Here is a 17,789-nt window from a genome sequence, read left to right as displayed (position 1 = left end):
CTGCCCCACGCTGAGAACATGTAGAGCAGTGCTACACCTTTTTTCACTTGTGCCTTTCAGGTGAGCGACAGCAACTGACCGACAAGGACAAAAGCGACCCGGGAAACTTGGGCAATAGCCTCGATCCTGTGTATCAATCGTGAATCCCTGATTAAACGCGCGTTATTGGAATTGGAACGCTGCTTTTCGCCGGGAGATAATTTCCCCTCGGGATCGTAGAATTATGGTGCTAAGGACTGAAATTCGCGAAGAATGCCAAGTTTTCAATCCTCCTGTTGTCGATGGTGAATGTACTTTGCAATACGAAACCCTCTGGGTGTTGGCGCATGTCTGATGTGTATGTACATCATCCCAGTGTTGTATGACATCATAGACGTCTTTCGTGGGTATAACCTCGTTTTCATCTGCTTAGGCTTTTGTGAAGACGACCGGGTATGATTCCCGATAGATCCCCCGATTGTAACTAATGACTTGCTCGACAAGATATGGAACAAGAGTCTGATAACGTGTGGTTAAGGGCAAATAAACCGAGTACCGGAACTGCAATTTGTATCCAACAGCTAACGTAACTTATAGAGTCATCCGACTCCTCAATTCCCAAAAGGACACTGCCTTAAGGTCTTTAAAGCCACTTGATCCGAAATGGGGACTCTACAGGTCATATACAACTACGACATGCAGTTCCTTCAAGAAATAATGAATATAATCCTCGGTTCAGACTAGGAAAGCACTCGCGTTTTGTGAGTCTTGCTATTTGGCCAGGGCATCCCGGACAGCAGCCGACCGGTTGAAGTCGAGGAAACGCGAAATTGCATGCTGTCTCAAATTTGTGGACTCAGTTAAATGGAAATTCACGTATGCATGGATATCGACCGATAACAACGTACCCAACTCAAAGGCGCTGTGACAGTAGCTCAGGAAAACTAAGAAAGAGGAATACATTCTTCGTGCTATACATTTTCAAGGAGTCTACTAGCAAGTACTCAAACTGACCAGTGACACTGGGACTGCACACACAGTACCAATTGCTAGCTTGTTTCTAGCCTTCTATAACGACAGGAGCATGCTACGGAGGTGCGATAACATTCATTGGCCTAACTACGATGAGTCAGGTGTAATGGGGGGTCCGTGGAACTTGGTTACATAGGGGTGTGGCCGATGAAGGAGTGAAACCTGGTTACCACCACTTTAGGACAGGAAGTGACAGGAAGCAAAGCCCACATGTAGTTGCGCTCCTGCACGTCAAGTCGGCTGTTCTCTACTGCATAGCTGTGTCAGCGGGCATAACATATGCCCGTTTCCCGTTGGAATTCTCGCCTCTTGGACTCAAATTCCGCGAAGGGACCGCACCCGCGACCGGGAAAGTGCTCCGTCATCTGTCTATTTGTGTTGCGTTCATCCGGAAATATATTCTGTGAGTCTGCAAGACATACCACAAAGCTATCTTGACATCAATCCACTGGAGAAGGTACTTGTCTTCGGCATAATAGGCACCGGCCATACCGTCGCTGATACCGTCCTGGTCGCGGTCGCATGTCGTGGGCACCCGGACTGCAAGCGGAACAAACGAGGAATGACCTTTTGCAGCTCCGCACCGGTTTATACATCATCGTAACATAGGGCCCCTATGGCTTTGAGACACTAGTAGCAAGGCGCTTACTCTGGTATAGCTGTCACTTATCATGGACTATGCGAGAAGTCGTGCGAAATACCCAGAGCTCAAAGTGACTTCCCCGTTGGACTTTTATGCCGGAAGATCACTACCCTCATAACCCACTGAGCATGTCCTCAAAATAGATCATTCCAGCCCAGCGATACCTGGAGAAACGACACTTCTTGTTGCCTGGTGACAACATATTCGCACCCATCGTCTGGGGAGGCTGTCCTCATATACTGTGCTGCACAGATCTTGAGGGGAGATTACCCGTAACAACCGTTGAGCTACGATTGGTTTCACCATCGGTGGACGCTGAACGATTGGTGTAGCATATGCGAAGACCTATACGTTCCATACCGACTGTTCACATGCCTCGAGCAACAGCTCAGTGGAGTTACTCTTGCAGATTGATAATGGTGATCACAATGGCGTAACCACTCGTATGCGCTTGTTGGATACGTGTTGGGCTATGCGAGAAGCCACAAAAAACGCTTTGAGACCTGTCGTGAATGCTTTACGTATGTGGCACAGAAGTTGGACCAGATGTCCATCGATGTCTGCTGGTCAATGTCAAAGGAAAATGGAGCAGGACTGCATAGTCAGTTTATGCTCTTCAAAATGGAAGCGCCTTCTAACTGCTTCCCATGTGATTGTGTACTCTTGCCAAACTTCGCCGAGAACGATGAAAGGGGGTTATAACATCGAACGACCTTGCTGATTACGAAGCATACAAACAACAGCTCAACTTTTTTAATACGGACAAGCGACACAAGCTAATTCTTGTACGAAAGGCGAAAATTGGACGACAATCTATCAACAAATGGACAAACGACTGAAATCATTTTGAAGGCAGTTTTGAATGCAATCTGTTATCAGGTGACGGCGAGTAGACATCAATGTTAGCGAGCCATTTTGCTTCTGTTTTCTCCGCTGGAAACCAGCACTATCAGCCGGTGGTACTCATATCGTCCAAACTTGACAACCTATCTTGCTCCCCAGAAGCAGGCACATGGTTAAGTCTGTCAGCCTATCTAAATCCTGTGGACCCGATGGCTTCCATCCTCTTATTCTAAGGACCTTAGCTCGTTTCGTGACGCCTCATAAGATATTGGTCCTCTAACGCGACATCACACGGCCGGATAGTCTGTACATCGCATACTTCAAAGAAGATGGTGAGGTCCTGGTGTACAGTCTAACAACCATGCTGTAGATTTGGGACGGAAAAATAATAGCAGTCGAGTGGAGCTCCTCGACCGTCACCACAGTTTTCAGAAAGGAAGCAAGAACGCCATGTGAAAGCCATCGTGGTATCAGACTGGTATCGCATCTCCGGCATTATTTTGCGCAGGTTGGTGAACCATCGGACAGATTCGTGAGGATCTAGCTAGGTTTCGCCTTGGTCGAGGATGCATCTACCATATTGCTCTCCTTGGTCAGATCCTTCTCAAATGTGGACGATTTTAAACAACCTAAGATTGCATGGTTTTGCATGCGCTTCACACCTGCAAATCGTAAATTTCTAGTACGCGACTGGGTGAGATCAAACCCAGACCTTATGCTTGCCGGTGAGCCGATCAACTTGGTAGGTGAATTCGTTTGCCTGGGCAGTTGTATAAGTTCCGGTAGGCTGGCGGAATATGGGATTACTTTTCGAATCGGGAAGGCTAGGGTAGCTGTTGTCAACATCCGACACCTATGGTGCCGGCCTGACTTCAGTTTGTTTGTCAGGGGCAGGATTTACACTGCGGTGGTGCAACGCTCAGCACCCATTCTTGCAATAAGAGGGTTTTTTAGGAAGGGGTTTTGCATTCCAAGACTACTCAAAAAACTTTTTTCATTGTAGGTTACTGCGCTAGCATCTGCTTGTGAGGCCCATGGTAGCGTGCGTGAATAACATCGAGTAATTCACCCGATCCGGCTATTTCCAAATGGATTTCGACCTCTTTGAGAAACTCAGTGACTTGGAAACGAGGATCTACGTGCTAGAGAAAGAGTTGGAGGAAAAAGATGCTTTAATCCAGTCACTCAAACTCCGAAACACGCAGTTGGAACAGGGTAAATATTTCTTGTATGTCCCTTCTATTTTCGTAGAAATCGAATCTCAAAAACATCACCATTCACGCTCCGATTTGGATCTTGGGGTCAAATGTGACTTAGCAAGCATTGAAAGCGGTAGGCCCTCTAGTAGTTACACACTAACAAGTCAGGCAAGACTATTGCAGAAGTTCTGAGAGAGACTTCCGAATCCGTCGTTCGACACACAGGCTATGCTTTTGACGAACGTACCGGGTTGTACTTCGATCACATCAGTGGCTACTACTACGACCCAGTATGTTAGATTAACACACCAGATGTTAGTCTTTTTTACCCAGGAACATCATCTGTTCTTCGAACCAAGAACAGGCACCTATTACAGCTATAACTCGGAAACTGGTGAATATGCCTATCGTTCTTCAGTAGATTCCCGGAGGTTAGCAGAGCTCAGAGAACTCTTCGGTCGCAGTCCAGAGGTAAGCGCACTGACCCACAAGCGGTTAGTATCTACTGTTTTTCAATCTTCTAACAAATAAGTTGTTTCGTTGTTGAATGCACTTCGGTATCTTCCATTGTTCCAGATCAGCGTGAAGCCACAACCTACTATGGGATCTGGCAAACTCGTCGACGTCGCCACGGCATTGCGCAGACGAGTGCTTAACCGCACACTTTTGCGGTACCCTTGCTGATTTGTATTGTTTTTCCTTTTGCCTTTTCCCGTGAATGCAACGAACTGGGGATGCCATGCCCCCTTCGTCATCCAGGATGCACACTCGGTCCCAAAGCAGCGCAGCCCTAGCCCACTCTCGCGACACCGTTCACGTCATCGCCGGCGTCGTTGCCGAAGACGGTCTAGGACAGGCTCTTCTCGGAGGTCTCGAAACAGCAGTAGTCGGAGCAATTCTTCCCAAGACTCTCCTCGTTATCCTCAAAACCCACGACGACACTCCGCTTGCTCGGACGCGTCGCCCGAGCAAGATGCGCTCACTGGGTCCATGAGCAGAAAGAAGATAAAGCGAAAAAGAGCGAATGCCTGCTCACCGAAGGAACGATTCCACTCAAAACAAGATAAAGAGAGTGAGTTGTTTGCTAAAGGCAGCCTATATCAATTGTACACTGCTAAACTGTTATGAAACACTCACTACGTAGTGGGTTTCAGGTGCTGTTTTTATTAGGTTCGCCTTAGTCAGTCTGCTTATCGCATCATTTTCGAACATCCGAAGTGTGCGACGAGCTCGTCTTAAAACCCCTGGACTTTTTGAGATGATGCTATCCATTTGGAAGAAGGACACCGGGGTGCCTTGGTTTGTTCACCTCTGTATTCTATTTCGTTTGCAACTTGTAAAGGCTTATGCCTGGTTGAATGACACAGATGATTGAGATCCATCACCCTGTAGTTCTGACGTTTTTCGTGGTCTGGCTCTTAAAACGCCCAACTTCTGCATCACTAGCATACGGGTGAATTTTTGTGTTGAGGGATATCCATCTTGGAAGAGCCCTTGTGGAACAATTTTTGGTGTAAAAGACTATTGTATCACATAGGTCTTCGCGTGATGCCAGCTTTTACTATACTTCAGTGGTCACTGTCAAGAATGGAACATCTGAGCACTTTCAGATAGGAAGTTTGTGAGCCATGATCACAGTTACTCTGGTTTGGTGACGTGCTCCGTATGCTAGTCGACCGAATTTGTCGAGGAGCCCTTCTGGTTAGTTGTTTTGTGTTCTGACCGCTGATTTACCTCGAGTTCAGTTGTGTGGACCAACTGACACGCCCGTTTGGACTTTCAGATCGAGTAGCACCAGGACTGTGCTTCCGAGCCCTAGTAAGAACGAAGCTTTATGTGGACTGACCAGAATGACTGCACATGGACAAGTGAACTACGCGGACTAAAACCATGTTGATACAAGTCATTTTTTTGTTTGAAACCGGAGTCCACCGCATGTTCACCTACGCATTAAGGGTTGACGGAAACTTCCTAACATCACTTCACCACAGGGCTTGTCATCATTTTTATCAGTAAGATTACCATCATTGTTATCAGGGTCTTATGTTGGTCCATTTAATGGAGCAAAAGGGATGGCTGGATTGTGTACGCGTTACTCCTGTACGTACAAATAAGGCTACGTTTTTATCTGATCAGGTGGCTATCGATCTGGCAAGTCAGCTGTCGAGCCCGGCGAACAAATCAACAGCCACCTAATCAACTACCAACGATTGCACCCTATCTACATTACCAAATTAGAGTAATTTTTACGACTTTTTTAGTTGTGGTAACACCTAACGTATAAGGCTGGCAAAAACGTTTGGACATATCCCGTTCCGAATACTTGGAATGGCCCAGACTGTAAAAGGTTGCCGATTTTCGTTTGTATCGACAACGACCAACTCACTAGGCTTGAAGTCACTTTCAGTTTTGTTTGTTTTAAATTTCAACAGACATAGATGGAAGTTCTGGTCATTCAACTCCGCCTGCACAGCAGGTGACATCGTTTGCGGCAAAACCCATGGTTTACCCACCTGGTGTGCGTCTAGTAGTTTTGGCATCTGAATGCGCCCCCCTCGGGTCGGTATTTATCCTTACAAGTGAAGAGTCATCTCGGGGCTGGGGATGTATCGGTCGCAATCCAACCTTTTGTCCGTCTGTAAACTTTCCTGACGATCCGGATGTGAGCACTGTAAGTTACCTTCAGTTTACTGATTGTCTTAATGATTTTGCTGGATATCCCTGTTGTTCACGACTTTCTGGCTAGATTGCGTAACGCGCCCAATAAACCGTCTGCGTACTGTGCCAGCTATTCGTCACAATGAAGACTCATGTTTTGATACTCCCCAAGTTCATAACACAAAAAGGAAAGCTCGGAAGTAATGTTGTTTGTGATGGTAGCATCACGTATTCTTCACAAGAATGGGCTATCGTAACCGGTTCAGGTTGGAAAAAATACAATGGAACGCCCCAATAAAGGAATTCATTAGCAATAACCAGATTTCCTCTCATACCGGGTGTCCTTTCGTACACGCACATGTATACTTATTTCAGTTCAGCCAGTGCTCGGGTACGGAAATACTTTCTGATGTGGTTAGTTGACAACACTGTTACGAGACGGAGTGGATCTGTCCGTAGCTTGATTAATGTTCAACTGATGGGTTTTGTGCTTGATTTCTGCCGAAACACCACATTGTACCAACCGCATTAATATAAACTAAGTTCACATTCAGTTGAAGAACGTCGTAAAGGAGAGATTCACTTGAGTCTCCCGTGAGAACCAAATTGGTTTGCAACTTAGTGTATTTGTCGCAAGTTTACGGCGAGTTCACGAGATGAAGCGAACAATGATTGGAAAAATCTCTTCGGGTCTCTTGGGTGCATGCTTAGTGTTCTTGTTCAGGTTAGCTGAAAACGCCTACGGGGATTTCAAAGCCAAAGCAGAAATTTTTTGCAAATGCGTCCGGATGTCCTTTATTCACGAGTCCCCAATTTATGGTTTTATCCTAGTCTGAACAATTAGCGTCCTTTAATCGTCATTTTGGCTCTACTCGAATACTGAAACTCAATCTATCCAGGATTTATAATGTGCCGCTAACCTAGGTGAATATGTACCATGAGAGGAACATGTCCCCTGTTCCAATAATCGTCAAACCATTTTTGTTGCTTCAGCGTTTAGCTCCGAGAACACTTTATCCACTCTTTCGTTATTGGGGAGCGTAGTGGTGAGTAGCCGTGGGTTAGTATGCCACAACCACTGACCCACCGCTACGCGCCACTACGCTCCTCAACAACCCACTGATTGTCACCTCGATTGGTGATGACACGTTTGCAATCGAATTGCCCAGCTCAGCGAACAAGCCAACGACCAAACCCTAAACAAGACAACTACTCTCATATGCACACGAGTTTGGTTTTTACAGGAAACTGAACTAAATCCAGCTGGATCTCGTTTATGATGGTCCGCTTAATCAGGACAGTTTTGCTTTACTAAATATAGTAATGCATCATACGTATGGTAGGTAGGGAGGAGCTGTAAGTGCGTAAGTGGTAAGCTTTGTGGGTGTTGGTTCCAGAATGTAAACAATGCGTCGTCCCCGTATAATCCTCGTCATATACATTATTTAGCACAATCCATCGGCAACAAACCTTGGCCCCCAACTCCCGTACAAATAAGAAAAAGAATCCTCTAGTAAAGCGTGCCAAAAGCGAGTGGGTAGGTCTTTGTTAAAACAAGATGATAAGAACAACAGGTCGGTACCTTTGAAGGGAAGTGAAACATATGGTTCAGCTGTAGCACCCTTTCAGTGCCTAACTACCATGCCACCAGAGGGAAGCACGAAGGCTGGGATACTACCAGGTTGCTCAAACCTAGACAGAAGAAGTCGAGAGGTAGAGGTCGGGTTTGAACAGCGGATCTTTCGGTTAGTAGATAGGCGCTCTAACCACTGAGCCATCTCGTCCCCAACTGAAACATATCTGAGCATCGTGTCTGAGTAGCGCGCCATCGAAAGGTTTTCCCAGCATCTTCTGCCAACCTAGCTGAAGTTCAAGACAAACTTCAGTGGGGTCACTTACCTGTGCAAGTTTTTCAGCCACGTGTCCCCAGCCAGAAAGTCGCGACGATCCCACAGCATTAAGCCCGGTTTCGACAACTTTTATTTCACCTTGCGATGTCATGGTTCATTCTCCGTCACCCTTTCCTCAACACTGGTTTTGAACGAAAAACTGAACTTTGATAGGCGGCTGTTGGACATCCGTGGTACACGTCACAGCCTTCTTAACCTGGTGAGCTCTATTTGCTGCCGCATTGACTGGGGTTCACCAGTTTATCGGGGCACAGTTGTACGAATTTTCGAGAACGCCCGGGTTCCTCGACTCGGAGGTTCATGCTTCGCAGTGAACTAAGGCCGTCCTTGCAGTTGATTTGTATGGACGGCTCGTTAGTATCACTGAAATTCGCTTCAGATGCCCTAGATGTCGCTAGTTAGCAAATTCTAGTTACGCCTGAATTTCAGTGACTTCAAACTTCACAATGAAACCGGTGACCAGGTGCCTAAACCAATCAACAGAACCGGTCTAACCATTTTTGACGTTCCAAAGGACACAAGGGGCTGGAAAATTTTGAAGACTCTACAACTGAAGGCATAAAATGGATGTCGAAACAAAGGACCAATTCCGATATTTTCTGTTAGTGGTTTTTGCAGACGTGTAATCGTCGATTATCGAAACATTCTCGTCCCTTTAATCAAAGTTGACTAGTCTTTCTCTAGATGTGACTTCGATATCTGGACTCACGTTTCCTTCAAGTGTGCACTGCAAGACGAAATCACTGACAAAAATACACAAGGGAGGAGAAGAGCAGTAAACCTTGAAAAGAAACTCTTAGATGACTCACTGTACATTCGGACCCGACCAGAAGTATGGGGACAACGGATAAGATTGATACAGGCGTAGTCACTGATTGGTAAAAATGGATGGAACACAGGCTGCCTATCAGAATCTCCATGGCTCGAATTCACCTGCGAGTTTCCACTCTGGTCTTCCCAGAATTAGGTAACCGGTAGTGTTAAAATCCTTGTGTTTATTTCCTGTTTCATGATGTATAACTTGAGTTCTTCCTCACATCCACACGAAACACATCAGTCAGCGAACTATCCTACACGATTGCGCGTGAGAGTCCGAACACCATTAGTGTTGGATCGTGTCATACCGGGTAATAGTGTATATCTGGCAACGTAGGCAGTTTGCTAATGTAGCCTCCACATTTTTACTGACTCAACTTCCTGATTCTGCATCCTGCCTGCTTCGAACTGTCAAGTGGAACACTTTTCGTTTCATGCCCTTATCAATTTGTGCGTTATTCTACTGCCGTCTTTCAGATTCACTGTGAGGTTATTTACAACCAGACCGAAGAGAACTATTCTCTGTTGGATAGAGAATCTTCTTCCGGAACGTTTGTGAATGGGCAGTTGCTTCCGAAGGTTAGTTTTTGAGTTCGCTGCGTGTTTATAGCTTTTGCACAATGTCTTCGTGCCCTCAGTTTCAATTCAGATTATAGAAACAAATGTCTGGTAGTCAAATAATCCTGAAATACTGCGTTTTTACAGGCTTCCTTCAAGTAAACCAGCAGGCCTTCGCGTGAGCACTGACGTTCATCGATGCGGCTGGTAGTGATAATGTGATGACAGTGGAAGCTAGCGGATTCCCACTTTCGTGTCAAGCAACAACGATAGTACTGTTGGACACTTGGTAAAACGTTTGAGTAGGTGGATGGTAATCACCAGCGCAGCTGAGTTTGCTGGTAATCCCCGGGGAATGAAAATGTGATCGGTGTGTCCTCTTGTAAGACGGAACCCAGCTTAGTTTTCACAGATCTGCCTCAAGCTTCGAACGATAAGACCAGAGAGCACCTACGATATCACAGCTACCAGAGTGATGCCTTGGGCGGTTTCCACACAGCGTTCGCATACCCTTTTCGAAGACAGGAATAACCGTAAGCGTGTCTCATTCTGTAGGCACTTTCTCTTCGCCCCGTATCGCGTCAATCACTTTTGTCAGATGGGTCCACGGGGATTCTCCATCTTCAAAGAGGACTGGACACAGACCGTCCCACCCTGGTACCGTTTCCCATTTCAGTACGAATATTTCGTTTTTTATTTCTTTTGACGGGCGATTAATGTTTGCATTCCACTCCCCCGTATGCACTTTCCCAGAGGCCGTGTTGCAGGAGGTCAGCTAAACTGCTCTACAAAGCACTCGGCTCATCTTTCCAGTCTACAGACCGGAGTCTGACTGAATTAGAGCCAGTATCAGGACTACTTCAGTTGGTAGGATACCTGATTTGGTGATCTAAAATGATATATCCTTTATTTAACTTTTGGAGCTTAATTAGTGGCAAGAGCACTTTGCCGATCGCAGGTGCTCTCAATTTCGTTGATATTTGAGCTTCACTTAATTGCCAATTTTTCCGACTGATTGTATCTTACAGGCGGAACCTGTGCGTTTGAGTCACGGTGATGTACTCCGTATCGGTGCCACCCGTCTACTCGTACATTTGCATCGCGGCTCGGAAGTTTGTGATCAGTGCGATCCGGACACCCTTCGGTTAGCCCTGGAGGAGGCGACAGATGGTCCTCCCTCCTCTGAAGCAGATTCTTCCGACGTGACGAATGGTCTTTCAGGTCAGTTGCTTGCCTCCTTGACGCAAAGCAGTTGCTCGGTTGTGTTTACGGGATTAGTTCTGCACTAGTACTGCGGTTCTAAAGAAAGCATAACTGGAAACTGTTTTTCACACTTGCCTTTTCAAAACGCCTACGTAATTGATTTCGCATATAGGCAGGATACACTTAGCCTCATTGTTCTTTATGACTCTTGCGGGAATGCTTTAATGATTATGTAAATGATCAGCTTATCAAACTATAGATTGTGGTGGTGGAAATGAAGACAAGGTACAGCTGTCTTGATACCTTATCCTGTGGTCTCAACGGGATGATTGGGTACAGAAGTCCGCTTGAAAAATCGTTGTTTTGATAAGTTTTTTCAGGTTAAGAACTCTTCATCTCTTACTTTTGATAATCTCCCTCTAACAATTGTGGCTGAAGTGCCTTTGGTGACGTCAGCTCACGCGGTGTATGACATATTCAAATAAAATATACCCACTTCAAAATTCTGGATGGGCTTTATGCTGAGTACTAACCTGGAATAGTCTCACTTAAATGCAGGTCAAACCAAGTCTTTTGTGATTTATTCCACTCTAATGTACACCGCTATACTCTCTAATTCGGATCACGTTAGTTTAAATTTTCTCTTAAGAACACGGCTTGGATACATGATTCAGTGACGAAATTCGTTGTGAAAACTCTAGAACCGAATGGGATCTGACACTAGCAGCTCAGACTATTGGTGTGGTAGTCACATTCTTATACAGCTCTTAGTAGGCAGTGCCGTCCATGGCCTACTGGAAGGCACCACGTTGATGAACCTCGATAAACTTTACTCAGGTCGCCTTTCCAAGATGTTCCTCCTTTGATAAGCTAAACAGTTGAACATTTCCGCTACTAGTAACAATTTATAATTTCCTTTTGGACTTCGTTTTAGTGCGTTTGTTCCGAAAGATCGGATTCGTTACCAGCTGACTTTTAGCTACTGGGCAATGGTATGGCTTCATTCTCATGCCTCGTTTAGTCGAATACCTCCGGGATTCCATCCAATCAATAGAAACTATCGTTTTTTCTCTGGGTTGCTCATTTGAGTAACAAAAGTTTCACCAGTAACCGAGGAAAAAGTCGTCAATGCGTCGTGACGCGGTGTTTCATTGAAGCAGAGTGACCCTTCACCAATACCCCAACCGTTATATCTAGCTGATGTTCGAAAAGAGCGTAAAAATTTCATCACTTCTACAAATTTTTGATAGGGAAATCGGGAGTCCAAAAAGCTGTACTGTTTCATTTATAATCTCTCCGATCTGTGGAGGTGGGCGACAACTTGGAACTTATCCTGCGCATGGATAAATATCGATTTCCGGGGGAATTTCTCTACTGTTCAGAATTAGTTCAACCCTCCCTCCCGATTATTGCATACCGAGCGAGTTAACCGTGGGGGATGCTCATCGTAAGGGCCTGATTGCGTGAGTTGCTTGTCGCTTCCACACTGTGGATTGCTTGGTCGAATGATCACCTTCGAAATTACATTTCTGGTGCTCATTTCTTGCGGTCAAGCCTTCCATAGATCCCAACACTGAAGACCAACAACTTGTTATTGAAAGTGTCGTGTATCATGTTAGTGGTTGAATAATACTGAATGGCGGAACGACTGCGGGAGATTTGCACTTTTTTTTTATCTATGCTGAGCCCCATAACCACGGATAGGTCATTTGAGTGGAATCGACCGAATTGTGCGCAATCCATGTTTCTCCATTAAGTACGGAAGAACGAATTACTCAGGCGGACATAGTACTGTAACACAACCTTCCTGCACGCCTTAGACTCAGCTGTCTGATCTGGTCCAGTTACGCTTTATTCGACTGTTTAATCCTCTTCTGTGATGCAGCTTGTTCGGTGTTATTGGTGCGGCTTTGCTTGTTTTGTTGCTAATCGAGAGGTCTTACTGATGTGAGCCAACATGGGGTATGTATGGTCGTCCCACACTCAAATGGGCGAGTGGATATCCTTTCCAGATTAGAGTGCCGTAAGGATTCGACATTATTTATGAGGTGGTTTAAAACAGCAAAATGTGGGAAGCATGTATGATGTATGCACTACAGGACGCGCTTCCAGGTGCACTTGTCGACTCCATGTCCATCTAGAAACTAGGAAACCCACCATCGTCTGTGATCCGGATAACGGTGTTGAGCGTAACTGCTTGCAGGTAGCACCCGTGTGACCCTAACAATTCCTGATGCGCCCTGTCACTGCCATTGTCGTTTTCTCAGGTAATTGACATTGAAAATTTCTTGAATATTTTTAATAAGTGTCGCTTTTGTTTTAGCTGCTGCTCGTCGAGATCTTCATCGGCGTGTCAATATTGACATTCTGAAGGAGAAATATGGCATTCGAGTGAGTATTTTGTGTCCACCATCTACCTTTTCCCCATGGTCTGTTGGATGCACTTATATGATTGTATTGGCGGATGCCTTCGACCTCTTTTTCCGGTCGCAACTTAGCGACAGATGGAAACCATACAGAATAGTCCCTGTTCGAAGTTTCTAGGTGGTGGGGAGATTGGAACCGCGGAGTGCAAGTAAAATAAACCTGAGGGAGAATTTTAAAGTGAATGTTTATGAAAGAACGTCTGGAGGAGTGCAAACTATTCCGAATTCCGAATATACGTGAAAATGAAGGCCTTTAGCAGTCAGAAATGGAAATGTTTCGGGACTGTGGTAACTCGGAACAATGCTTATGGAGTGAGATGCAGATGGGACAGCTAACTTAGAAGTTAGTGCCAAAAATGTTTAGCCTCATCCTCTACCGAGAAGGAACTCCTCAGGTGAAAGAGCATGAATCTTCTCTCTCAAGTGGATCACTGTACCACACATAGGACACCCTAAAGGGAACACCCGAATGTGCACTTTTTGGTTGTCATCTTATGGCAAATAGGCAACGCGGTTATCCAAGACAATGATACACCCATATGGACGTTAAAACAGTGTGTTTTGCCGCTCATAGCCGTGAGTTAGCAGAGGCAATGGATAGATAAAACAACACTCTGCCGCATGAAAACTTTCTTCTTCGACCGTCTGAGAGTTCCGGACTGATTGGCTTTCATTTTTTTGAGTTCAGTAGAATCGGGAACCGGCGGAGCATACTGCTGCGCTGATACGAACGTTTACTATTGCTGAAGAACGAAGACGTGCTGTCCCCATAAAGGCTTGCTTCTAAGGACACAGTAAAATCAGGGCGTCCCAAACCTGTTTGCGTTGCGAAAGATAGACCGCCCCCGTGAAACGGATGCTCGGAAAGAGAGAATAGCCTGATCGTCCAATTGTAAAATTCCTTTTTGAAAACCGTGCCCAGCTGAAAGCTTCGGTCACGAGTGTTCTGATGGGCAGATCGTCCTGAATACCTTTGATTTTGCCGCACTTTGCAAACCATGGAGATCTCAGCCATAGACGGGTTTTATTAAGTTCAGCGTTATGTTGTAACCATCGTCCCACACACGACTTGGTGAATTTCATGGAAGACTGCGGCATCGGAATTGTCGCAAAAACGAAAGGCGAATAATAATTTGCAACGTTGAAGGTTTCCTGTATTTTTCATTTGTTTTTTTTTCCTGAATGTGTTACCTCGTGTAACAAGAGTCGGATTCAAGGATCACGAGATGCGTTGAACAATAAAGCTGTCGCCTCGGACGCCAGATGGTTTCCGTTTGACAATGTTTCTGGTGGTGATGTTCGTTTTCATTTCCCTAATTTGTCAGAACAATCCAAAATACTGTTCCTTGTCGTCATTCGGTATATAAATGAGTTGTCGGGGCATTTTATTTAAGGATCGTAAAGAGAAATGACCTGATCATATTGGTTTGTGATACCTCTCTTGAACGGCGCGGTGAAATAATATGATCACTTTGTCCCAGTTACTTCCCACCTTTTGGCCTCTCTAAGTCATTTACTATTAGTACTTCACGGCCATGTCTTGTTCAGTCTCTAGCGATGCCCAGCATTTACTCAAAAATGTTCTATTCCATCCACTAGGAATGATTTCTAGTAAAAAAATAGTAGTGGTTTTGTTTCAGGCTTGCTGAACGAAAAAGATCGTTTGATCATGAATGGCGTTGGCTTCAGAAGTAGGGCGTTTTCTCAGTGTACCTGTACGCGAATCCGGTGTATCTGTGCCCTATCATTGTCAACTCCGTTCTTCCACCTATGATGAAGGTGCTGTATAGACCACTGAGCGATCAGCGCTAACTGCATACTGCCTTCAGACGCCATAATTCAGATGCTTTCAGCGTGCTCGCCTCGTATGCCCGGTGTTCAAATCCCGGTGCAGTCATGCATATGTTTTACCCACATGAAGGGCGTGACTCGGTTCAGTTCCTCAACTTTTCAGTAGGAAGAGACTATAACCGAGAATGTAATGGATGCGGATTCAACAATCACCCAATAGTTACACCTGTTATTCAGACTGATAATTCAGGTGTGGCGTTTTTGCGATCCGTAGTTGCCATTCAGCTCACAGGAAGCACAAGGGTGGGAACACTACCCAGCCGCTTGAGGTCAAACGAGGGCACCCGAAATGTAGCGTTTTAGTCGAATTACGAAGGTCCTCGTTTGGATCGTTCAACCTCTAGAGGTGACTTTTTCTGATAGCTCGAGATTAGAATGGTAAAACTCAATTTCGTGGTCGCCAGAATTCATCTTCATGAAATTCGATTGTCAGCATATGCAGGTTCAGGTTGAATGAGCAGGTGAATGGTCATCCGAATCAGTTAAAATTGTCGACGAATTTTCTCAATCCTTATGTACATTTTGAAATTAATTCAAGAAGGGGGAGAAAACTCATACTAATGCCATTTGTGGTCATTTCTGGTGCCTGATATTGGACACGAAACCGTACGCGACAATTACATCTGTCAGACTGGTTGTTACATGAAAATGACATTTATTTTATAAAGGAAACTACTCACAAGGTTGCTGACAACTCTTCGACAGCCCACGACCGGTTTCGCCCTTATTGGGGCCCATCAGGTAGGCGCAGTCCCCTAGTTTCCGTCAACCTTATGCTCTGCTTGAACTATCTATTATGGTATATTAGTGTGATGAACTATTGCACTTGTACTAAACAGTAATGTCCACTCAACTGCCTCCTTACAGTACCTAAACTCCTGTGAAAATCCGAAAGGGTATGTCGATCGTGCGGCTCAGCGTCGTGCCATGCAGGCGACGGGCATCGTGGATACTCCGCATCCCCCCAATCTGATCGAACCCAAACCCGTGGAGCCTGTAACAACATCCCAACGCACCTCTAGTTTGTCCACACCGATCGGAGCTGAGAACCGCGGGGCGCAACTGTTGGCGAAAATGGGTTGGAAAGACGGAGAAGGTTTGGGCAAAAACCGTTCAGGGATTGTTGAGCCCGTAAGGTTACTCATTTTATCACACTTTAACTTGGTGCATACAGTCCCGCTAAATGTTTTTTAATGTTAGATTCAACTTAGTCATATCATGATTAGTCTTTCCAGATCGTTCCATTCACCGAAATCCAGAGCGCTGCGGTTTTTTGTTTTACGCCACCCCTTCACCATTCCTACTGATGTGATTATTAGTTGCGTAACGATTCCCTATGAGAAGTGTTGCTTCCCTGGTTTGTAGGTACCGGTGGCTGTTCGCCTTAACGCGCGGGCCGGATTCGGGTCTGAAGAGCAACAACGTAAAGTGTGCCCTCTGATTCCGGCAGATGCCACTCCCAAGGAACTACAGAAAGCACGGATTCGTGTCATTACGCGCGACCGCTATGATAAGATACAATGATAATTGTACATATTTGGTAAAATGTTGTAAATTATACATAGATTTCCTTGTTGACTTGTTCAATTCGCGTCTTATATAAAAGACTCGGCCTTTGTCCTGTCTCTCGACCTACTTAAAGATGTCTTAGAATTGCCGTTCCCGATTCTCGGATTCTGGTAATCAAATTCAACCGTTTTAGTACAGCTTTTTTTTCTGAGTACTGGTAGTATACCGTCTAAATATAGGGGACTTCCAAGTAAACAATACACCTGATGCAGAAACCCCTGGTGTGTAGGAGGTTTATTTTACAATGGTACTCCTCCTTTAATGTGAAGAAGTCTTTCTGGTTCCTTGAATTCATGCACTTTTTATTTTTTTGATCTATATTTCTTGGTCCACTGGCAAGGCAGTACCTGAACACATTCAGGTACCGGTCTTGTTAAAGTTGTAAATCGTGTACGCCTTTTGCGTGGAACACTGAGAAATGAAGTCTGTCAATCGAACGGAGGGCTGACGTTATGCCCCGTAATTTTTTATGCAGATGACAGTGAAATTCCCTCTGCGAAACGGGTAAAAGCCTACGCAAAAATGCATAATAATTGTGAATCTGTCGAAAAAAATCACGATGTTGAGTGGTGTGCGCTGATGTCATGCTCCTATTGGACATTTCAGGAACAGAGCTAAAGCACCATGCTGACATCGCCGCATTTTGATTTTATAAGGTTTCACGAACAGTGACCAACCTTTTCATTATGGGTGCCAACATAGAGTAGGGATGGCAAAGTCCAGGTAGCGGAATGAATTCGGGGATTTTATTTTGGGACGTCTGTAACGTTTTTCTAGGATGAAACCAGTGCAAAGTTTCCACTCGACTGATTTGCAAGGACGGTGACAAGTTCAGCAGACTGAAGGAGCCATCGTGTAAGTTTCCGGGAACAGATGGGCAAAATCCTGATAGCTGGGCAACTTCGGTTTTGTTTTGGTGCACATTACATTCAAACCTCGCTGAATTTATCAGCCACTGAAAAAATCGCCAAAATCTGCTTTCTTCAGAGTTCGTTTTCATTATTTGTTTTATTGTGACGGTCGGATGGACTTGTAGCAATTTCGATTCACATTGTAATAACCTGACCAATACGATGACGTAACCAAAGTTTCCGGGCGTATC

At 45.2% G+C, this 17,789-nt stretch overlaps 2 protein-coding genes across 2 annotated transcripts; one reads left to right on the top strand and one right to left on the bottom strand.

The window, feature by feature from the left end:
* Window positions 1–2,773: 2,773 nt before the first annotated feature.
* On the bottom strand, window positions 2,774–8,355 carry T265_03342 (hypothetical protein; the record flags this gene model as incomplete). Its single annotated transcript, XM_009167803.1, has 4 exons — window positions 2,774–2,861; window positions 3,506–3,639; window positions 7,995–8,213; window positions 8,254–8,355. 4 exons carry the CDS (start codon window positions 8,353–8,355, stop codon window positions 2,774–2,776), a joined length of 543 nt encoding a protein of 180 aa, XP_009166067.1.
* On the top strand, window positions 3,586–16,642 carry T265_03341 (hypothetical protein; the record flags this gene model as incomplete). The annotated part of the gene is made up of 11 exons (XM_009167802.1): window positions 3,586–3,712; window positions 3,749–3,829; window positions 3,880–3,986; window positions 4,030–4,167; window positions 4,456–4,768; window positions 6,135–6,367; window positions 9,558–9,659; window positions 10,667–10,859; window positions 13,165–13,232; window positions 15,986–16,249; window positions 16,484–16,642. The coding sequence occupies 11 exons, from the start codon at window positions 3,586–3,588 to the stop codon at window positions 16,640–16,642; spliced, it is 1,785 nt and encodes a 594-aa protein (XP_009166066.1).
* Window positions 16,643–17,789: the final 1,147 nt, after the last annotated feature.

Source organism: Opisthorchis viverrini (assembly GCF_000715545.1).
Source record: "Opisthorchis viverrini unplaced genomic scaffold opera_v5_46, whole genome shotgun sequence".
NCBI lineage: Eukaryota > Metazoa > Platyhelminthes > Trematoda > Opisthorchiida > Opisthorchiidae > Opisthorchis > Opisthorchis viverrini.
This window is presented reverse-complemented; position numbering and strand designations above follow the sequence as displayed.